The following is a 23,417-nucleotide window of genomic DNA, read 5'->3' as shown; positions in this document are numbered from 1 at the left end:
GACAAAATAGTAATGTTTTGTAGAAGCTCAATAATATCTCATTAATGTTAAATTTATTAATTTTCTTTAATGTTCAAACACATTTCATTACATTCTGAAAATGTGTGCACTAGAGTTTCTCTTATCCCAAGTATGGGAGTGTGGAGGAGCGAGGCTCCTGTGTTTCTCCTTGGCTCACACACACGCAGCACTTCTGCGGCCAGATCTGTGTGGTTCTTCCCAAGTCAGCCAATTCTCCGCGGCTCCTACTGCATGTGCTCCAATTAATTCCATTCTGACACTATCAACCTGGAGATAGCGTCAGATCCCACAGGGTAAGGGCTCAGTCCTACCAGAGGGCCCCCATCTTCAGAGGACAATCACAAGTAGTGGGTCCCCAGGTTACCCACAACTACTGCCTGACTTGGCTACAAATCTCAGGTTCCTACAACCTCCACCTTGGATTCCATTATTTACTAAAACAGTTCACAGAACTCAGGAAAGCACTTACTTACATTTACCAGTTAATTGTATAATAAAGGATATGATAAAGGCCAGCAATGAACAGCCAGATGAAGGGATTCATAGGGCGAGGTCTGGGAGGGTCCCAAGTGCAGGAGCTTCTGTCCCCATGGATTTGGGGTGCATCACCCTCCTGATGGTGGGGCTGAAATTTCCAAGCTTCTAATGAAGGCTTAGTCTCTCTGGTGACTGGCCCCCATCCAGGAGCCACCAAGAGTCACCTCATTAGAACAAAAGATGTTTTCCTCTCACCCAGGAAATTCCAAGGGATTTAGGAGCTTGGGGTCAGATGTTTCCATCACTGAGGAAATTATCAGGAGCTCTGTATCAGGAACCGGGGTCAAAAAGTAAATATTAGAACAGAAGATTCTCCTACCACCTCTTTACAAGAGCTTTAGGAGCTCATTACCAGGAACCAACAACAAAAGCCAATATATGTTTTAGTCTAATATATATTTCTTATTATTTTATAGGCAGGTAATTGTTGAGAAATCACAGACAATCATAAATTAAGTTAGTTGTTGCTAAGTAATTCTAATTTCAAAGGGACAATTTATAAAAATCCTGTCGACTATTTTGCAGCAAGAATAATTCTATTTAATGTGGCAGGTTGGTGCATTTGAATATGTTTGCCATAATGTGAGATTGGGCCTCTTTCTCAGAGCAGGAGAGCTCAGACCTAGGAGAAAGGGCTGAAAATGTCTGTTTGAAAACCCTGGGATTTAAGCCCAAGTCTGTCTGACCCCAGACCTGGAGGCCTTATGAACCTCACCTCCCACCCTCCATACCCTGCAGGAGCAAAGGGTATGTACATGGGGGACCAAAGGAAATTGATGTTGGAACAGCCAGTAGGGGCCAGAATAGGAGAGGCCTTGTCTGCCTGCTTCAGCAGCAGGTAGCCCTGGAAGGAGGGGAAGCCGAGGGTCCCATGGTTCTATTACCAGATGCTAGGCAAAGAAAGGATTGCAGGGGACAAGGGAAGTACGCGGAGAGCAGCTGGGATCAGGGAGACTGATGCAGAAGCAGCTATGGCTGTGGCCCAACAGCTGTGGGGACTGGGGCATTGGCAGTGTGGTGGGGCATGGAGATGAGTCCAGGAGCTGTCCAGGAGGGCGACTACAGATCTGGGCACTGCTCTGCCTTGGGACATTGCAGAGACAGCGAAGGGCTGGGCTGGTGCTGGGCTCACAGGCAGGGGGAGGCAGGTACTGTTTCAGGGGAAGAAGACACTGTGGAACCACAGATGGGCCTTTCCAGTTCCAGCTAGCTCAGGCTAAAATTTGAATGAGATAGAATTCCCGGAACTGGGGAAGAGTTCTTAGAAGTTGGGAGTGGGCAGGGGAGTGAGCCTGGGTTGCTGGTGAGGGCAATCTCCAAGCTGGGCCCTAAATTTGAACAGAGCAGAGCAGCCCCTTGGGCCATGGGTAGAAGAGGCAGCAGAAGCAAGCATGAGACTTGTCTATGCTGGGCCCGGTCACACCAATTGTCAAGTCACTGCCCCATTCTGATTTGCTGTGTGAGATGCCAAAGTTAGATTCCTGGAGCAATATTCTGTGCACTTTGGATTCTAAGAAGGCACGATTTCTTGAGTCAAAGAGGCTCTGATGCAGCAATTTGGATTTTAAGAGCTGTGTCTCTGTGATGCCTTGAAACCCTGGCTCCGCAGCAGTGAACCGTCTGGCTGTCTGGATTCATTCTGTCAGCTGGGGACGGGTAGTGGGGAAAGAAGGGGCTGAGAGGTTCTTTAAAAAGAACCAAAGTCTGAGAACATGATGATCTGCTTCCAGCCGCTCTCAGGCAATAAATATTGATGTGGGAGGAATTGTTCCCCCGCCCCCTCAAGGCTGCCTTGGTCTGTCTGCAGTTACTCAGGCTGGTCCAGCCCACTCAGGCCACTGATGAGGAGGTGGGTGGGCCAGGAGGAAGAGCGCCATTAGGCAGAACTGCTGCCAGAAAGTCCAGGTCCCCAGACATGTGATGTGTATCATCTGCAGAGAGTAGGAAGAGGCAGGAGGCAGAAGTGGAGAAGGTAGGGAAGGTTTTGCTCCAGTCCCTTCCAACATCCCCTCTCAGGCTCAAGGGCCCCCTAAATATCCTCCTAGAAGTTAATACAATGTTTAGTGGTATCCAGGAGGTGGTGGTATGTTACATAAAGTTTGTATGACCCAGAGAAAGTCTGTGGCCTCAGTCCCCCTCTCTATACAATGGGCAGAAGATTGGCCAAGGTCTGCCAACTCTGACATGTTCAGTGATGTCTCATCTAAATGGCTCCCTGTCTCTGGAGGAGTACCTGAGCATTTTGACAGGGGGACAGGGGGACATTCCATAGCTCCTGTCCCAAGGAGCTCTCAGGTAGTGAAGGAAGTCCAGGTACAGACAGGTGAGGAATGACTGAATGACATTTCAGGTTTCTCCCATGGCTGGTGCTTAGAGTTCTCTACGTGGAGCTGGAAGGGGAGCACTAGGAATCCCCAGGGAGATGCCCATGAGATGGCATTTGGGGGGGCCAGAGCTCTGCTTTCCTGCCTGTGGCTCTGTCCGTGTATCTGTGACCTTACGGCTCAGGTGGCCACCCCGACATCCTTCTAGGAGTGGGCCAGGGCAGGTCTCACCTCTCTCTAGGCCTCAGTCTCCCTATGTACAATCAGCAGGACTCCTGGCAGATGGCTCTGCAGAGCCTGTGGAGTAAAGATGGCCTCTTATGGGCTCCCCAGCAGGTCATCTGGCCTCATTTGTCCATGGTGGTAAGACCCCACTCTGCCAGCAGCCCTCCTGTGCCCTCCATGCCCTCAGGTTCCCGAGCACCAGTCCTTTGCGTTGGGCAGGGGCTGAGAAGGGCCTCATCCATCGAGCTCCCCTGTCTCTGCCCAGCCTCTGGGCACCACTGGCCTCTGCTACCTTCCCTTAGGGTCACTATCCCTTGGCTCATATTTCCCAGGAGTCTCTATGTCTGTTATTCTGGGGTATCTCTCAGATTTGGGGATTCTAAGATTATACAGTTTTAAAGTTCTGTGTTTCTCATTGTTAAAGCTTCTCAAGTACTTATGTTCTATTATTCTAAGATTCTATGTCTCAAATAGAATTTTTCTCTGTGAATCCCAAAATTCATGTTTCTAGATGGCTACAGTTTTGGCCCACCTGTATATGAACCCCATTGTCTCCCAGTTATTAACCTTGACATGCTTCTCTGGGAGAATGACCAGGTATGGGGACTGGACTGGGCAGGGTCAATGGCCCTTAAACCCAGGACTTAGGGCCTGCCAGATGGAGGGCCCCTGTTCTCTGGGGATTTTGTGTTCCCCTTGCAGCCCCTGTGAGGTCCGAGGTGCCTCCATACATCCTCTCCCCAAGCTGGCCTGGGAGCCCTTCTGTGTCCTTCCCTACCCCTGGCAACCCAGGGCTGGTGACCCCACCCTCACCCCTCCTAGGCTCTCTAAGGTCCAGGTCTAGTGTCATCATCCAGTCGAGTTCCCTCTCCATCTTACAGATGGAGGGACTGAGGCCCAGAGAGGATCAAGTTTGTGCAGAGCTTGGCCAGCACCACCTCCCCCTGCACCAATCAGTGCAAAGCCAGTCTTGGCCCCAAAGGGCGGAGAGGCCCCCCCTCTGTGGCCTAGTGCAGATCAGAGCTTCCTAAAACATCAGGGCTGGAGGGCCCTTTGGGGTGGTCTGCTTGAGTTGTTTTTACTCTGCACCCACAGAACCCCAAGGTTATCACCACAGGGAGATGGGGGAAAGGTCTCCCCTGCAGACTAAGGACCTTCTACACCCTACACACACACATACAACCCTCCACCCGACCACACACTTCTGCCAGACCAGTCTTACTTTTTTGGGTTTTTATACGGTCTTTTGAGTGAGATTTCAATTGAGGAAAGGGTTCTGTTGCTTAAAACCAGTTTTTAAAACACTGATCTAGTCCAATATCCCCATTGGACAGAGGAGGAGACTGAGGCTAGAGAAGAGAGGTGGCCGGTAGCTGATCTGGCCCAGAGTCATCCCACAGTGGCCGGGAGGGAGGGCAGCAGCAGGAGTTAGACATGCGGTGAACCCTGGCTCTGCCACATACTGATTCTGAAACCTGTAAAGTGCGTATAACCACAACATGTCCGTGGGGCTGAGGTCATAGCCCCACATGCAACTTCCTCTGAGGACAGCTTCTGGGTCCCTGGAGGCCCAGCAGACAGCAGGGCCTTCCGGGTGCCAGACCACACACAGTGTCCCATGTCCTGCAGGCTTGCAGCAGTCAGCATACAGCCCCAAGGGGTAACCAGGCTTGCTGACCAGGGCAAACCACAACCCAGATGCGGGGGGACTCCACGCCCTGCTCTGAGCAGAGGCGCAATGTTCCTGTTTCTGGGGCCCTATGAGTCAGGAGTCTTCAAAACAGATGCAAAGAGAGAGGCAGAAACCTGTGGAAAGCACAGAGGCAGCAGCAGGGGAAGGCAGGTGCCTCCCGCACTGCAGGGGAAAGCCCAGGTCTGGCAGCCTAATCCCCTTGTCTCCTGCTCAGATTCTCTTGGCCAGAGTCAGGCTAGTTTCTCCATTACCTCCCTCACACAACAGGCCCCTTCCCACCACCACACTACCACCCTTCTGCTGTACTATGCCCTTGCTTCAAATCACCCCTCACATCCAAATCCCAAACCATATTCTAGATGCTTCCCTGACCCCCCAGCCCCTAAAGGTCTGTCCCTCCCCTCCTGTCTCCAAGCTGCATGCTCTTCTCACAGCATGACATGGGGGGAGTCCAGGGTACTAGAGGACCTGGGTTCGAGAGTCTGCTCTGCCGGTTATCTCTGGATGACACGTCTCCTTTTGGGGGCCTCAGTTTCCTCTTCTGTGAAATGGGTGCAGTAATAACCCCTCCACCAGCCCCCTGTGGGAACTAACTGGCGTGGTGGATGTGAAAGTGCAGTGTAGACCACGTAAGATTGTTCATAGGGCAGCAGATGACATTGCTGTTGTTTTTACTGTTTACATGAGGACAGTGAACCTCAGGCAAGGAACTCACAGGATTCTGCCTGTCTAAAGGACGGGTCTGCCCTGCCCTAATAAAGACTGCTGGGAAGTTGGCCGCCTGCCTCTGCCCTCCTCCTTCTGTTCCTGGGGCAGCACCCCTTTCCTAGCACTCCTCTCCTCAGGTAAGCAGGACCTTCCCACACTGCTCTCCCACAGCTCCATTAGGACTGAGAAAGGCGCAAGGAGATTCTCTAATTCTCTTTAAGGCAGCATGTCCAGAAGAAATGCTTGAGCCACATATGTAATTCTGAATGTTCTAGTAGCCACATTCCAAAGTAAAAGAAATTAACTTTAATTATATATTTTGTTTGACCTACTATATCTAGTCTCATTTTAGCATATCATAAATATGAAAAAATTAATAATGGGCTATTTCTATTTTTTTTTTAGACTAAGTCTTTGAAATGCAACATGTATTTTTTCTTTATGGCACATCTCAGTTTGGCCTAGCCACATTTCCAGTACTCAGTGGCCACTTGCAGCTGCTGGCTACTGGCTGTTGCATCAGACAGCACAGCTCTAAGGGACATGAATGGGCCCATAGTGCCTCACGCAGAGAAATAAGATTCCAACGATGGGGTTTCTGGTCCCTTCACATCACACCACCAAGGTGCCTCCTAATTCTGCCAGCCTTGCACCAGGGCCTCTGGCTCACAGGGCTCAGTGGATAAAGCATGCGTTTCCTACTCAGGCAGGCTTGAGCCTAGATCTTAGTTCTGCTGTTTTTCAGTTGCGTAATGTTGAGCAAGTCACCTAACCTTGCAGCTTGTTTGCTCGTTCATGGAGTTTAGGTCTCCTTCCTTTGCAGGTCCCACTGAGGGTGGAGCAGAGGCATGCAGGGCCACCAGCCCACTTGCTAGTGGCCTGGTGTGCCTGGAACACGTTCCACGAAGCCCTCCCAGTACTCAGGGTGGACCCTTGGCCCCCACTCTGAGCCATTGGCAGTCTGAGGGCATGCTTGCTGCACGAGAGCATCTCTTACTGGTATTCTCATTTTCTCCCTGGAGCCTGGCATTGGCTGTACCTACTGCCTGTCAGAGCTGTTGCTTGCACCCCTTTCTTAGATATTTACCAGACACCCACTGTTTCACTCCAGGCCCTGTGCAGGACACCAGGGCTTCAACAGAGAACAAAAAAAAACATGATCCCTGCTCTTGCAGAGCTCAAAGTCCAGCAGGTGAGGGAGACACTGAACAAGGTTTGACCCAGGCCAGCCTGTGTGTGAGAGAGATACACGACCTGAGGTCTCCCCCTTCCCCCAGGGCCAACTGGCTAAGTACACAGGCTCTGGAGCCAAGCTGTCTGGGTTTAAATCCTAGCCAACCACTTACTAGTTGTGTAACCACGCAGGTTACTTCATGTCTCTGTGCCTCAGTTGTATCTCTTGAAAAAATATAAGGCTGCTGTGAGGTTTCAATGAGTTAAGGCATTAGTTATTAAACCAGTGCTAGGCACATGTAAGGGCTTAGTAAGCATTTATCATTAACTATTACTTAATCATTATTTCCTTCCTTCTTCCTGACAACCAGAAGACCATGACTGTGTCCCCTCAAGTCTTTTCTTTCCCAGAAAAAGACCTCTCCCTCAGGAGTTGCACGTAGGCATCCTCACGCAGGTGCAGGGACACACTCAGGGTGTCCACGAGCACCTCGAGCACCTCGTAGTGCGGTCACAGAGGGGGGCGATCCTCTCTGTGTGTGGCCTGACTCATCTAAGAGTTGCAGATGGAGTGTTGCCTCTTGCCTCCCGCGACCCAGCTCCCTTCCTGTCACAGCGGATGGTACAGGACAGGATGGACCCGGAGGCCCGAAGCAGCCCCACCCCCAGGCAAGCACAGCTCAGGGGAGGCTCCTGCTGTGGTGACTCTCGTGGCAGTGACAGCCACGAGTGCTGTACCTGAAGCAGCAGTGCGATGACAACCTCACGTGGAGGCTGGTGATGCTGAGGGAGGCGAAGAAAGTGGCTGGGTTTATGATGGTGTTAGAGGCGGTGGGAATGACATTGGTGATTCTGAGAGTCGTGATGCTGTTAGTGATTCTGAAGGATCAGGTGACAGGGGCAATAGTAACGATCGTACTGGTGGGGGTCCATGACAGGGACAGTGGTAATAGTAAGAACAATATTGGTCATTCATTCATGATGGTGTGGGTGATGCGATGGGCATTTCAGGCGATGAGAATAATGATGATGACAGTGGTTACTGGTGGTAATTTTCTTGGTAGTGGTGGTAATGATTGCATTGTTAATGATGGTGATGACAAAGTTTGATCATTGGAATTTCATCTATTTTTCCAAAACCACTTGTTAAGAACCTGTAAGGCCAAGAACAAATGGAACATTGCTGGCCCCTATTGCTCCTGAGGAGGGGACAGCCCCCCACCCTCTTCTCTGCAGAGCTCCCATCCCCAGCCCACAAGCATCTCTGGGCAGAATGGCTGGCACCCAGTGGACTGCCCTTGGTTGTGTGTCTTCCCAGGGTGAAGACTCCCCCTCTGAGCAGAGCCCTGGGGAGACCCCAGGGAAGCAGGATGGATTAGCCCAGATTGCACCAGACCTGACTGTCATCCAGTTCATCAAAGGTAAGTGAGCTCAGGCCAGGCTATGGGGAGGTGGGGCCAGAAGGCTTCAGGGTTCCAGAGCCCCTTCCCACCTTTCTTGATTCTCTTTCACACCTACAGGCCCCTCATGAGCACCATACACCCCAGTAAGTCTTTGTAAGTCATACAATCCCTTCTGCCTGGAACATCATTTATTTTTTTGGTATCTATCAAAATCTTCCTGGTCCCTTTAGGTCAAGCTCAAGTGCCACTCCTCTCCTCCCCCCAGTGAGCCTGGCTCTCCCTCCTCTGAGCTCTCCAACCCTCGGGGCCTCGCTCTGCCTCTCTCAGGGACTATTAGGAGAATCATGTGGAATGATGAATGGAAGGCCCTTGGTATACTATTAAAAAACTGTACTTATATAAGGTATAATTATTATTTCAATACATTCCAATTTCACCCCTGCCCTACCGTTATTCTTCTGACCATGTCCTAAGACAGTGAATTGAGCTGGCTGTGGCTTAGGAAGGTGGTTTGCTTCACCCCCAGCCTCTTACCCCTAGCACCACACTGAGGACTTTTGCAACGCAAAGTTAATTAGGTCCAATTCTTGGGAAGAGTTTCTGAAGACTTTCCATAATCCCAGCCCCTGGTTCTCCAGCATCACCAGGGAAAGGAGGACTTGGACCACAGGGAGCTGAGCCTAGAGGCAAAAGGGGCTTAGCCTGCCTAACCTCAGGTCACCCAGCTGCTGGAAGGCCCCAGCATGCTGCTGCATGGAAGAACTTATTAATCACTGCTTTGGCTCCTGCCCAGAGAGAAGCTGGGGCCAGTTGCTGAAACTGGGTCCTGGAAGCGGGTGTTCTAGGCTATCTCTGGTGGTTTGAGCTTCTACGTGAGCCTAAAGGAGACTGGGGCAGGGCTGGACACAGACTCTGTGGCTGGTCAGCCATCCTGGCTTCGGGCCTTTCTGCTGAGCTCCAGTGGGACCAGTGGGACGCTGAGGTTTGGCCTTGACCACTTGGGACCACAGGGGAGCCAGAGGGAGTAGGAACCATGGTCTATCCACTGGAGGAGGGCTAAACTCTTGGGGAAAGACTGTTCCTGAGCTTGGGAATGCCCCCGTTGCATGGAGGAGACAAGTCCCTGAGCTGGAGGTGGCCCTGTGTGATGGGCGAGACAGTCGCTATGCTGGGGGGGCCTGGGTGGTCCCTGTCTGATGGAGGAGACATAGTCCCTGAATGGAGGGAGAACCTACCTTGTCTAATGGAGGAGACCTGGCTTTTGTGCTGGCGGGGAGCCCTGTCTAATGAGGAAGATGTTATCCTTGAGTTAAGGGAAGCCCCTAACAAATGGAAAAAGCATAGTCCCTACACAAGGCAGATGGTTCCCTAGCCCCCTGGGCTGGACCAGGAGCTGTTTCCTTGGAAGCCAGGAAATAAAGACAAACAGTCCAGGCAGGGTGGGTGGGAGCTGGGGCTGTGGAATTCCCCCTCCTTCATGCCCCAGGTTGCTGAAACTAGATCCTGGAAGCGGGTGTTCTAGGCTATCTCTGATGGTTTGAGCTTCTACGTGAGCCTAAAGGAGACTGAGGCAGGGCTGGACACAGACCCTGTGGCAGGTCAGCCATCCTGGCTTATCTGAGGGAAGATGCCTGGCCTCTGATCCGCAGGAGGCCCTGGTCTGCTAAGGGAGATTTCTCGGAGTGGAGAGAGGCCCTGGCTTGTCTGATGGGGAAGGTGTTGTGCTAAGCTAAGGGAAGCACCCGTCTGACGGTGACCTGCCTCTGAGCTAGAGATGGCCCCTGGAGTTCCCTTCAGGTGTCCCTACCTAAGCAAAAGGCATAGCCCTGCTGTCCAGGAATTTTCCATCTGTCCTAAGGGACAGGCTGCAGATGCTGAGGAGATACAGATGGCCCCCAGGGCACTGCAGTAATTAGCACAGGAGAACGGGATGGAAACGAGAGGGAGCCAGGCAGACAGAGAGACACAGGGATGTGGGGTGGGGGTTAGGGGATGGAAGCAAGAATGGCCCTTACACCAGGAGTCAGGAAACCCCCAGCAACTCCAGGCTTTGCCCTAGTTTCCCTGGATGAACTGGGGCAAGTCCCTGCCCCTCTCTGGGCCCCACCTGCACAATGAAGTCACCTATACAGCTTGCACCAACCCCAGGCCAGTCCTGGCCAGGCCAGCTCACAGAGAGAGGGAAGCTGAGCAGCCGCCTGAGGTGAAGGCTGGGCATCACACCTCCCTATACCAAATCTGGCTGAAGGCACTGCGTGTATGGCAAGGGACTAGGCACAGGAGGCAGGCCTGGGGCATGAAGGAGGGGGAATTCCACAGCCCCAGCTCCCACCCACCCTGCCTGGACTGTTTGTCTTTATTTCCTGGCTTCCAAGGAAACAGCTCCTGGTCCAGCCCAGGGGGCTGGGGAACCATCTGCCTTGGCTCTGGCCATGCTCTGAGGAACGACAGAATCTCCCATGACAGAGGCCTTTGTCCTGCTGCTGCAGGAACAGAAGCGACTCCTGATCACCCAGAGGCACCCTATGGTCCTCCCTCTCCAACAGCCCAGCCTGGCGAGCAGTTTCCTTCTGACGGATGCCTCTTCTTAGAAAGACCTTTCCTCCTCTCTCCCCTACACCTGATGTCTGATTTCCATCTTGCTTCCTGCAAGCAGAAACACGTCTTTCTCGCTTGTTAGCAGAGAGACATGTCAGAACAGAAGGCGTTCTTGGCCCCACAGTGGCTACCCCTGCTGATGAAGGTCCTGAGGCCCAGAGTAAGGGACTTGCCCAGTGTTCTGTGCCCTTCAGTTGAGCAGGCTTGCAGTGAGGGGACTCTGTACGCAAAGCACAGTTAGGAGCTAGCAGGACATGGGGGAGGTCATCAAAGTCAGAAAGTCTCTTCTGTCCCTGTTGGGCCCCACTTAAAATTCCCTTTCCTCCCCACTGCACCTCTCCGGACCCTCCCATTCTTCAGGCCCTACCTCTGGCCCACCTCCAGGAGGTGGCCCAGCACAGAGCACCAGGTTTCACTTTGTCTAGAGGTCTTAGGTTCTACCCCAACATTTTGATATTTGATCACATATTAGTCTGTGTGTCCATTCATTCATTCCATAAATATTTATTGAGGACGGCTCTGGAGATTCAGCAATTAACATCACAGACAAAAATCCCTGCTCTAAGAGAGGCTTACATTCCGCTGAGGTGACAATAAAATGGCCAAATGAGTAAAATGTGCGGCATGTTAGGTAAAGTGCTTTGGAGAAACTTGAACTAGAGGTGGAGAGATCAGGGGAGGGGATGCTGTCCCATGCTGGGGACACAGAAGGGAAGACAAAGGTCTAGGTTGGCCTGAAGAGTGATAGCAGGACAGGATAGAAAGGGCTGAGTGAAAACAAATGAGGTATGTATGTGGAACAGAAGAAATGAAGTGAAATAGGGTGGGATAAATGAAATAGAAGCAAATAGAATGGTGTGGAATGGAACTATATGGAACTGAATTTTGAAGAGAAAGAAACACAATTGAGTAAATAGAATAAAATGAAACATAATTTCAAAAATGCAACAGAATTAAATGGAAAGGAGTCAGATGTCATGGGGTAGAACTGAATGGAATAGAATTAAATGGAAGGAGATGGGATCCTGAACAGGGCAGGATGGGACAGAAACAAATGGTATGACTGCTGGCCTGCCCACCCTGACCTTCTCCCACTCACCCCAACAGTCTTTCCCAGGGTGATGCTGCGGACCCTGCAACACCCCATCTTCCTGCTGGTGGTCCTGTCCCAGGTGTGCATGTCGTCCATGGTGGCAGGCATAGCCACCTTCCTGCCCAAGTTCCTGGAGCACCAGTTTTCCGTCACAGCATCCTATGCCAACCTGCTCATAGGCTGCCTGTCCATCCCGGTGGCCATCGTGGGCATCCTGCTGGGGGGCATCTTGGTCAAGCGCCTCCACCTGGGCCCCATTCACTGTGGCACCCTCTGCCTGCTGGTGTCGCTGTTCTGCCTAATTTTCAGCCTGCCCCTCTTCTTCCTGGGCTGCCCTACCCACCAGATTGCAGGCATCATCCACCAACCTGGGTGAGTGTGTGGGAGAGCCAGGAGCATAAACATGGGGAAGGGGGGCGGCAGGGGGTGGCCCAGACCAGGCCAACCGGGTGCCCACCTACCTCGAATCTCTCCCCTCCTCCCCTCCCCTCTCAGCTCAGTTGTGAGCAGTGGGACTTCTCTCCCAAAGGCCCTGGGAGGATGTCAGGCACCACCAGAAGGGGCAGGGCTCCAGGGACAGGACAGCCAGGCGTCGGGAGGGGTGGAAGCTGAGGCAGGACAAAGTCCAGCGGAGCTGGCATCTCCAGAGTGGCCAAACCGTGCTGGCCGAGGGGAGGTGGGGCGGAGGCCACATCCCGGAGCCTGAGGAAGGCCTGCCGGGAGGGAGCATGCTCTCCATCCCAGGGGAAAGGGCCGTAAAGGGGCCAAGCGGGGGGCTGGCCAGTTCCCACTGGGGATGCTGCGGAGGCGACTTCTGCCTGGGGAAGGCGATGCCCTGGAGACCTTGGGAGATTTCTTGGTCCTTAGAGCCTGAGGGCTAAAATTCTGCTGTTCTGTGACCCTAAACTTCCAGAATTCTTTTTCCATGTCTGTAGGGCAACAGCTGCTTCCACTTTCCAGAAGGAAAGCCCTGAAGCCTCGCTCCCACCCGCCTCCCACCATCCTCCCACCAGGACACCCCCCCACCCCGCCCCCCCGGGAGCCGCCTTGGATGCTGGAAGTTACCTCGCTGCCTCTTCTCCAGCATGATTTCATTTTTCCTGGGAACTGCTCCAGGCTCAGGCTGGCCCAACACGCAGCCAGAATTCTCCGTCTTTCCCCATTCCTGCCTCTCGCTGGGCGCCTCCCGCCTCCACCCAGGTGCCTGCTTTCCGCACCTGGGGCTCCTTCTGTGTGACTGCAGGGCACCTCGGCTCGGGGCCCAAAATGCTGAGCCCTTGTCCTCTGTCCCAGGGCCCCCCTCGCCCCCCTCCCCGCCACCTCCCTCTCTCTCCCCTCTTCCTGTTCCTCTCCTTTTCTCCATCCTGTCCAGGGTGGGGCCTCCTATCTATAGAGACCTGTTCTAGGCACAGTAGGTGGGGTTCAGCCAAGCCCTCAGGAAGCCCCTTGGTCTGAGGAGGTAGCCAGGGCCTTTAAATGGTTTTCAGAGTAAAAAATAAATGGATGTTGTACCATATTTTTTTTGACTAAATGGGAAAAAAGTCAGCCTTCCCTACACATCCAATTTCCCTTTTCTTCTGTTTCTCTCTCGCCTTGACTCTAACATCTCATCTCACCGTGTTCTTCTCTGTATTCTTGCAATTCACTCACTGAGATTTGGGTTCTAATTCATTGAAGAAGTCTTTTGGGGACCAACTAAGCAAACTGAGGAGAATTTCTCATGGTCCAGCACAGCTAGTGATACTGTACTGACAGCTACCAGGGACTGAGGGGGCCCCACACGCCAACACCCCACCCGTCTCTCCTCTATCCTGACTTGTGGAATCCTCATGGGATCTCAGAGATGGGTCCTGCCACTACCCCCATTTCACAGGTGAGGATAGCAAGGCTCAGAAGAGCTGAAGTCACTAGCCCAGGGTTGTTCAGCTGGAAGGGACAGAACCTGAAGCCAGGGTTCTCCTCACAGGAGCAAGGGGCTGAGGCAGAGCCTCAGCTCTCACCTGCTCAGCCTTCTGGCTCCCGGCAGGGGCACTGTGGGACGCATGTCCCCCTGAGCAGAGTCCCCAGGTGTGGTTTGCTCATGGGCCTTCAGCTCAGACGGCGACAGCCTGTTCCCCCTCCTGTGGGAGGGAGACAGTGTGAGACACACAGTGCTCCTGGCAGCCAGGAGGAGAGACCTGTGCTGGCCAGTGGTCGCCCTCCCCCTCAGACGGAGCCCCTACCTTAGGGAGGGAGTGGAGCTCACCTCTGCTCCAGTGCCCCTTCTCTGGCTTCAGGCCATTCCAACAACTGTCCCTCCCACCTCCCCAGGCCCTGCTAAACCTCTCTTCCAAGGAACTGAGATTTCACTAAGCTGGCCAGGCCTGCCACTCTGCCCTGACCTCTGCTCACATCCACCCCAAGTCCACAGGACTTCCAGCTCCCCACCACCCCCCTGGCCCCGGGCCTATTCTCCACTGGCTCCCTGGCGCGTTCCCTCCCTGAGCTGTGAGACCAGGTTATACTCTGAGTCCCCGCGGCCACCACTGCCCCTCCCAGCGTGACCTACCCCTTTGGACTCAGCCTCTCTTCTGACCTCCTGCCCTGTCCTACCCCATCTTGCCCTGGCTGGCCACAGTGGGGGCACTTCTGGCATGGGTCGGGGGGCAGGCCCTCAGGAGGGATCCAGGTGGGAGTAAAACTTGACAGAGTGAACAAGTGCAGTGAGTGAGCCCCAGAGGTCAGGAGAGGCAGGAACGGTGGGGTAGTGGGGGGATCCCCAGCTGGGCTGACAGACAGAAGAACTGAGGCCCAGAGAGAGGCAGGAACAGGTCAGAGAACCCACAGCCAGTCAGATCTTCTGACTGGGCCCCTCACACACAGCTCAAATTTTATAAGAAAAGGAAGTAATCTAGCTCATCAAGAAAAAGGTACCTTTCATCTGAAACTAAATTCTGGGAGGAACTTGTGTTCCCTAAAGAAGGTCCATTGAGGAGCAGCAATTTTGCAAAGTTCAAAGACTTGTAGGACCTCAGGGCTGGAAGGGTCTCAGAGGCCTCCCAGACTCCCTGCTTCTGCCATAGGGAGACCTCCCACAGCTTCCAGCCCATCTCCCTGCTTCCATACCTCCATTGCAAGGAGCTCACCTCTGCACCACCCAGGAGCAGCCCAGACAGTGGAAACCTCTGTGTGGAGCAGAAATCTCTGGCTGTCGCTCTCAGGGGTGGAGAGCCAGGCTGCAGGGCTGTTGTGGCCTGAGGGAAGGAGAGCCAGGCTAACCCTGCTGCATCTTTCCCCCCCAGCTCACAGGCTGAGCTGGAGATTTTTCCAGACTGCATGGAGCCCTGTTCCTGCCCATCTGATGGCTTTAACCCCGTGTGTGACCCCAGAAGGAGTGTGGAGTACCTCACACCCTGCCACGCAGGCTGCACAAGCTGGGTTGCCCAGGAGGCTCTGGACAAAAGCCAGGTGGGTCAGGCCACTGGCTGCCCCTTCTGCCTCTTGTGGGCTCTGCCCTTCCCTGTCTCTATGCCCGCCATGCTTTCCACCTCTGAATGTTCTCAGTCTCGGGCTCTTCTGTCTGTCGGTCTGTCTGTCTGTCTGTCTGTGTGACTTTCTGTCTCCTTCTGTTGGGAGATGTAGAATATTATTCTCTCAATAAGCTTTCGTCACCAGCCTGGGCCCAGCCGTGCACTGGGGCCCAGAGCACAGAGGTGAACGTGTCTGACCTCAGCTGTCTGTGCAGAAGACATGCAAAGGAAATAACTCAGGAATTCAGGGGTGGTGATAAGCAAGAGCAGTGGTCCCACAAGTACAGGCAAGGATGGAAGGAGACACATCCCACCAGGAGGGTCTTAGAAAGCTTCACAGGGTGTGACTTTTGTGCTGGATCTGCACGGGTGAGTAGGCAAACTAGGGAGGGGCTTTCCTAGCAAGGAGAACAGCAGATCCAGAGCCTAGACACAGGTGCATATGGTGTACACACACACGTGCACACACAAACGCATGCACGCACACTCAGGTAAACAGTGTTTGAACAAACTGCAAAGAACTTGTTGGGGCAGAAGCAAAAGGGTCCATGGAGGGAAAGCAAGGCCCAGACGAGGAAGGGCCTTGAGCGCCAAGCCACCAACGGGGACTTTTTTCTGGACAGCAGTGGGGAGCCCTGGGTGGGTTTTAATCAGGGGAGTGACTGAGTCATATCTGTGTTTGATCACATTTGAGGCCATAGTGTGACAGGTGTGCAGGCTAGGAGACAGAAAGGCCAGTAGGGAGGCTGGTATAATGAGTCCAGTTGGTCAATCAGCCAGTCAACAAACCTTCATGGAATCCCTCCTCTGTGCCAAGCCTTGTGCTGGGGGCTCAGGACCCAGAGCCAAGGGGCACCCAGTTTCCCAACCCTGAATCCTAGGTGTCCTCTCTCTTTCTTCTTGCCCTAATTATACCTCCTAAATATCTCAAATCAAAACCCGTTTCTCCATCCATATTCCCCTTCCTCCTACCTCCTAGCCACTTTCTCCATGCTGCGTCCCCTTCATCTGCCTCCCACATGCTGTCCAGCCTCTTGCTGTGGCTAGAGCAGCTTTTGTACTATCAGGTCCTGTCTTTCCCATGCTTAAACTCTTCCCAAGGCTCCCGGCGTCCTCAGGTCTTCCCCACCCTTTTCACATCAGCAAGGTTAGGCTGCCAGGGCTTGAAGGGAGGATGGTCCCAGGGCCCAAAGGGTTCCTGATGCCCCAGGCCAGCCAGGCTACCTTGAGGGCTGATGGGACAGATCCCTGCACACTTGTCTCGCAGGACAGGCTGAGGGTCCCTGGGGAACACTGGTCAGGGAAACTCTGGTCTACAGGGAAGAAAGAAAAGCCTGAGCTTCTTGGCTTGGCTCCACCCCCATCCAGCTTCTGAGGGCACTAGCAGTCTAGACCACTTCTGAAAGAGCCTTAGACTGGAGGTTTTTCAGGTCACCCAGTGGGTGGGAATGTGGGCTGCAACCAAACATACCTCCAGGCCAGCCTGGGGACATTCCCCTGCAGTTTGTAAAGGGCTTAGCTTTTATTCATATGCCAGTGTTTGGGGGATCCCAGTTTTCTGGGGGTCTCATGTTAGACTTTTCACCCTGGCAGAAGGGCCAGGACTTGTCCTCCCTCTGGCACTGTAGCCCCCTCAGAAAGGTGTACTGTATTGTACAAGGCTCTGCAAACTCCTTGGGGCCAAAGCTTGTTTCAGAACTCCACTCACCTCTCTGGGCTCTGGCCACACTTAGTACTGAACCTGGCTATTGTTTTACTTTCTGCCAGCTCATGGATGCATTCAGAACAATGTTTTCAAATCTTCATCTAGCATTTTAAGTTATGCTCAGCAGGGTGACTGTCAGGCAAGCTGATCCACTATGCTTCTGGGAACAGCAGTCCATTTCCTCTTTCAAGTCCAAGGCTCTTCACAATGTCACGGAGGACCCCATTGAGCACCTGCCCTGGCCCTCTCTCATATGATCTCTCTGTCCCAAGCAGAAGAAAAGATTTTCTGGGTTCTTTCATGCCACTGTGATTTTACATTTGACTCTCCATCTACTCTTTCCAATTTTCCTCTTGGCAAACTCCTATTCATTCCTCAAGACCCAACCTCAATACCCTTCTTTGCTAAAGCCTTCATTGCCCCTCACCTGCTGAAGCAGGGCTCCTATGCTGTCTGCATCTCTCCATCCTGTGACTGAATCTCTCCTTGAGAGTCCACTCTAGGATCCAGTCCTCTGGAAGACTTCAGTAAAGTGGGATGGGGGGCACGCTGAGTTGGAAAACCTGAATTCCTTTCCCCAAACCCTCTGATTTCTTGCATAGATGGTAAGGAATTTGGAACATTCTGACATTACCAGGTGAAAAAAATGATTGTGTGTGTGTGTGTGAGGTAGATGTGGTGTGTGTGGTGTTAGCATGTACATGTGTGCGTGGTGTGTGTGAGGTAGGTGTGGTGGTGTTAAGTGTGTGAGCTATGTGTGTGTGGTGTTTTGAGGGGGTGATGCTTTTCTTGGCCCCTCTCCCTTTTCTCTTCTCCACTTCCCTCTCTCCCCACCACCTCAGCCCAGCCTCAGCCCATTTGTGTGCAGATAGCCTGTGTCCAGGTACCAGCCTGGTTGCTCAAGCCATCCTGACTCAGCCAAGGGTCAGAAATCCTAGCATCCAGCCGCTCGACCCCAGCTGGTTTGTGCCCATGGGTCTCTCACAAGCCTTCTGGGACCGCAGGCCCTTGGCCAGCTGCCTGCTCTTGGAGGTTTCTGAAGGCTCTTCTCCCCTGCCCTCCCCCAGGTTTTCTACACCAACTGCAGCTGTGCAGCGGGGGGCAGCCCTGTGCCAGCAGGCTCCTGTGACTCAGCCTGCAGCCACCTGGTGCTGCCCTTCATGCTCCTGGTTAGCCTGAGTATGGCGGTGGGCAGCATCATACAGACGCCCTCCTTTATGCTCATCCTAAGGTGAAAGCAGGGTGGGCCCAAGTCAGTGGCTACCGAGAGGTCCTAAACCACAGGCAGGACAAGAAATCCTGAGGGCGGAGTTTGAAGAAGGAGGCCATTCAGGTGTCCTGGGCCCCACAACAGACCAGGCTTTATGGTCTTGTCTTCATCCTTGTGGCCACCTGCTGATATGAAATTTTTCTCCCCATCTCACAGATAAAAAAACTGAGGCTCGGAGAAATTCAGAAGCTAGCCCCAGGTCATGTAGCAAGTGCTAGGTAAAACAGTACTGGTGCCGTGGCACAGAGCCCAGGCCCCTACTTGCCCCAGGGGAGGTGAGGCCACACCTAAGTCCCCTGCCCCAATAGCCTCCCAGTGACACTGAGGAGGAGGTGGAGGAGTTTCACCTGACCCTCCACCCTCACCCTCTCTTCAGTGGGTGGGCCGCTGGAGACGCAACTAGAAAACCAAACCCTGTCACTTTGGTTCATGATTATGAATGCCACTTCAAGTCAACAGATACTTATTAAGTGCCCACTGTGGACCCAGACAATGCTAAGCACTGCCTCTTGGTCCAAGATATTTCTGGCCGTTGCCCTGAGGCACCTGTTGGGACTGATACATTGTCACCTGAAGCCAAGTCAGCATCTTCCGGGGTGGGGCTGGAATAAGGGGTCCTCCACACAGGGTAATTCCAATTTTTCATTATATTGGGACTATTTTATTTCCTATATGTTTTCCAGAAAATTAGAAGGGGATGAAGCTCCCTACAAATATTAAAAGACACAAAGATCCATAAAACAGCCTGGCCACAAGAGTGAAAGCAGAGGTATCAGTTGCCCTAGCAGGCAGCCCAAGAGGAGTTAACACAGGCACAAGTTTGTGCTGCACAAATTCTCACTCTTAACACCCACCAGCCATGGGATCTTGGCCAAGTCACTTAACCTAAGTACCTATCAGTCAGTCTCCTTATCTGTAAAATGGAGCTAATGACATCCCTTCCTCATGGGGGTGATGTGGGGTTGCAGCACCAAATGGCTAAACCCTAGTAAGCACCCCATAAATGCCAGCTGCTGGCAGTACTTAGGAGGAGGAGCCAGTGGTTGCCAGGGCATCCCTGGCTGCGGTATTTCTGGCTGGTGGAGAAGTTAGGCAGCGTGTCTGGCTGCCCAGCTCCAGGCCATGCCAAGTGTACGAGAAAGGGGAGAATTTGGTGAGGCCAAGGGGTAGGAAGAGGGGAGGTGTCTGTGCCCAGGAACACAGGGAGTCCACGCAGGGCCCTGTGGTTATGGGAGTGCCTGGTTCCTGGGGGCTCAGGATCTGCAGGTTGAAGGGAAATGATGAACCTGAACCCCCACCCCCAGGGCCTTCAGACTGGGGGAAGGCTGGTGCTGGGTGGTGGGAGAGAGGGCATGCTGAGTATCCTGGGAGCTGGAGCTCTGTCAGTCCTCACGTGGCCCGTGTCCTTGCTTGTTAGGGGAGTGAAGAAAGAAGACAAGTCTTTGGCTGTGGGGATCCAGTTCATGCTCCTGAGAGTTTTGGGTAAAGAACCTGCTTGGGACCACTGGTCCAAATGCCCACTGTGTGCCAGCATAGGGGGCACAGGGACACAGTCCCTGACCTTAGGGTTCACAGGCCCAAGGGGCAACAGATCCAGCCCAGGTACCCTGGAGGAGGGTGGGCAGGCAGCTAGACAGCCCATCAGGGTGGTAGCCTCTGATACCTGAGTCAAGGGCGGGCTTGAGGGCCAAAGACGTATAGGTTAAGAGGCCCCCAGTGGCTCAGAGCCCCTGAGGGGTTGTGTGCACAGGGAGGGCAAGGCCTGCAGGAATGCCAGGCCCTGTTGTGCCCTGAGCACCATCTCCTCCAGCCTGGATTCCCAGCCCTGTGATCCACGGCAGTGCCATTGACACCACCTGTCTGCACTGGGCCCAGAGCTGTGGACGCCGGGCTGTCTGCCGCTACTATGACCATGACCTGCTCCGATACCGGTGAGACCTGGGGTGGGGGCTGCCAGGGGGCTGTGGGAAGGGTGCCGGAAATACTCTCGGGGTCCCAGGTAGGACACCAGTGGGGAGGGTGGACCATTTTCATCTACCTGCTAGCCATATCCAGTGGCTGAGTGTGGAGAGACTTGGGGAGGCAGCACAGACTGGGAGGGACAGAGAGCTGGGGTGGGTAGGGAGAAGGCCCCATCTGGGACACGGGAAACTTGGTTTCCAAGCCCAGCCTCCCTCACCACGAGACCTGCTTTTTCTGGGACTCAATCTTTCCATCTGTACAGTGGGGACCCCAAAGGACTCTGAAGGCAGAGAGGCTGCTAGCCCTGGGACAGATTGGAGTTGGGAGAGGACTTGCTAGCAAGGCTGAGGTCAGGGTACTAGTCACTTCCAGCTCTGAGGAAGACACAGTTCCTGTGGGCTGGGCATGCCCAGGGGGGCTTCCTAGAGGAGGAAAAGAACAAACAAGAGCCATGGTGAGTTAGACAAACAAAGCAGAGGAAATCCTCTTTTTCTGTGGCAGGTGGGATGATCCCAAGTTGTCCCTGTCATGCCACCTGAGCCCAGAGAGACCCAGAGAGAGACAGGGCTGGCCCAGGCCACAGGGTGATCTGGGAAGATGCCCAGCCTTCTGCCCTCAACCACAGTCCTCTTTCAGGGAAGGGCTCCCACGGAGGTCAACTCCAGGGGCTCCTCTGCCAAGGCCATGGTGAGGGTCCACTGCCCCGGGGCTGGAGGCCTCTCTTCCCCACAAGGCTTCAGTGTCTCCCACTGCACATGGGTAACAACTGCTGACCCCACTCTGCCCCAGCCCAAGGACATCCAAGCCCTGGACGGGGAGGTCCTGAATTCAGGAGTCCCTTGATCTTTCCCAGGTTTATCGGACTCCAATTCTTCTTCAAGACTGGCTCCCTGGTCTGCTTTGCCTTGATTTTGGCCATCCTAAAGCAGCAAGACAAAGAGGAGGCCACCAAGGCGACCATGCCCACCCCTGCCCTACAGCAGCCGCTGTTGGTGTCAGGGACAGAGAAGAAGCCTGAGGAATCCAGAGTGTGAGCCGTCCCAAAGCCGCACCCTGGCCAAGAGTAGCAGCTACCATCAGTTCCTCCTATAGGCCTTTTGCCTGAGAGTGACTGTCAGGAGCCCTGTTTTTCAATCCTGACTCTTCCACTAACTTGCTGTGTGACTTCAGGCAAGTCACAGACCCTCTCTGGGCTTTTGCTTACTCATCTGAACCAAGGAGTTACTTGGGGGTTTTCTTTGTTGGCCACCTTTGGCACAAGGTTTCCCCCTTCCTCCCCAAGCCAGCCAGGCTGACCTGAAACCAGGCTTTCCTGGGTGCAGGGACCAGGTATCTTTCCCCCAGGCCCTAGGATAGAGAGGTGGATAATAGCAGGCCAGACTGCCCTACACACACCAAGTCCTTGCCCTGCTCTGCAACTCACCTGCAGCACCCTCTCTGAGCCTTAGCCACCATCTCTGTCAGGTGGGAACAGACTTGCCAGCTTCTGGGCCTCTTCCGGCTGTGACCATCTGTGTGGTCAGGATGGACTCAGGTCTCCTCCCCAGGCCCCCTCAGCCTGGAGGGGGGCCAGGACACTCTGTCAAGTGGTGTCCATTTGGCGCCCCCTGGAGGCAGAGCCCTTAGCTCTGAGGAGAGACCCGCGGGGAGACAGCTGGCCTCTAGCTCAGGACATCCAAGCCCGGCAGGGCCTTCAGAACTGGTGTGAGGGCCCCAGGGGCAGGTAGCTGAGGGGGAGCCTCTGGATTCAGGAAGTCCCGTCCATTGCCTTCAGGCATCCACAGTCTAAGTGCAGCCTAGTCTCTGCCTTAGAGGCTCTGGTGGGGAGACCAGGCCCCACACTGGGGCATTTTCTAACTTCAAACACCAAACAAACAGCACACACTCACCGGTACCTACGCACTGCCAAGGTGTCACACATTTGACCAGGGTTCTCAGAAGTCACTGTGACTTATGTAACTAGCATTCTAATTTCACCAGTTCCTCCTGGGTGCCTGAACCTGTGTCACCCAGGACTCTGTGGATAATATCTGGTTCTGTGACACCCAAGTTTTGGGGGTAATATCTGGTTCTCTTTGATGCCTCAGCTGGTTCTTTCTAACACTCAGGCCCATAATGCTGGGAACAGCAAATGCCCAGCTCTGTGGAATGAGTGGGTCCATGGAATGCTTGAGTCTGAACAAGCTGGTCCTTGTCTTTGTCAGGCCTTGTCTTATTTTAGGGCCAGTCTGGCCTGGTTATCTCCCTGGCACAGGGAGAGAGTTTCCTGATCTGCTCCCAGCCCATTCTATTGCCACCAGATAACCTGACCTGGCTGGGACTTGCTGCTTGGACGGCAGGAGACAGGGAGCCATCAGCAGTGATCTCTCAAGCCCCTGCGTCCAACCTTGTGCTGGGGGCCAGGGAGAAGCTGAGGGTACGCATGGTTCTGGCTTCTAAACAGCTCTCAGGGCAGGGCTTTGAGGCCATCCCACGTGAAAGGAGAGGGAGGGACGGAAGTTGTAATTTCTATTTTTATGCCACTCATTGATGACTTTAAAAGTTTAACAAATATCTGAGCCTGTATTTATCAATGCCAAGTATTTCAAAGTCTCCTCCAACAAGATGAAGCTGTTCATATATTCATATTCCTTCTTCCTTCCTGTTTCCCAGGTTTTGCAGAATAATCTGGAATGACAGATACAGTTTATTATTAAATTTGTTCATGCATAATGTCTCTTCTATTACAAAAAAAGTCTTTTCTTACACACTGCACTAGAGTTTGCAACCACCACATTATTTCCAGTTATTTAGATTTAAGTTTTCCTGGATTCATCGCTCACCATTACTTCTTGTATATTACATCTTTCCCTAGCTATATATTCGGGTGTAATTTTCATTTGGCTGGGCTACTTCCTCTAGTAATGGTTTCAGAAATGGAATAAGGTCCAGAGGCCTTCTGAGTCCTCACTTGTCCAAATTGTCATTCACATTTTACAGAAGAGGCAACAGTTCAGAAAAGTTAAGCAACTTGCCCAAGATCACACAGAAAATAAATGGCAGAGCCAGAGTTAGATCCAGATTTTGTGGGAACTGAAGTTTATACAATTTGGAGAGCCCTTTTTAAGAAAAAGAGCACACAACTAGGTAAGAAACTGAGTATTTGCCTAGAATAAGAACTCAAAACAAACACATCACACAATTCAGAAAAATAGCA

General features: G+C 53.1%; 1 protein-coding gene across 4 annotated transcripts in view; it reads left to right on the top strand.

Moving 5' to 3' along the window:
* SLCO2B1 (solute carrier organic anion transporter family member 2B1) overlaps window positions 1–22,918 on the top strand; it is a 44,541-nt gene extending 21,623 nt beyond the window's left edge. For 3 of the 4 annotated variants that reach the window (XM_057507216.1, XM_036929777.2, XM_057507217.1), the window contains exons 8-14: window positions 8,000–8,102; window positions 11,790–12,147; window positions 15,057–15,222; window positions 18,057–18,220; window positions 19,677–19,741; window positions 20,070–20,190; window positions 21,075–22,918. In XM_057507216.1, the coding sequence (XP_057363199.1) occupies window positions 8,000–8,102; window positions 11,790–12,147; window positions 15,057–15,222; window positions 18,057–18,220; window positions 19,677–19,741; window positions 20,070–20,190; window positions 21,075–21,255 (1,158 nt within the window). In that variant the 3' untranslated portion in view covers window positions 21,256–22,918. The remainder of the gene's footprint in view (window positions 1–7,999; window positions 8,103–11,789; window positions 12,148–15,056; window positions 15,223–18,056; window positions 18,221–19,676; window positions 19,742–20,069; window positions 20,191–21,074) is intronic. The other variant, XR_008999207.1, reaches the window with a different exon arrangement.
* Window positions 22,919–23,417: the final 499 nt, after the last annotated feature.

This window comes from Manis pentadactyla, chromosome 9, assembly GCF_030020395.1.
Source record: "Manis pentadactyla isolate mManPen7 chromosome 9, mManPen7.hap1, whole genome shotgun sequence".
Classification (NCBI taxonomy): Eukaryota; Metazoa; Chordata; class Mammalia; order Pholidota; family Manidae; genus Manis; species Manis pentadactyla.
Note: the sequence above shows the minus strand (reverse complement) of the source record. Positions and strands in the feature narration are given on the sequence as shown.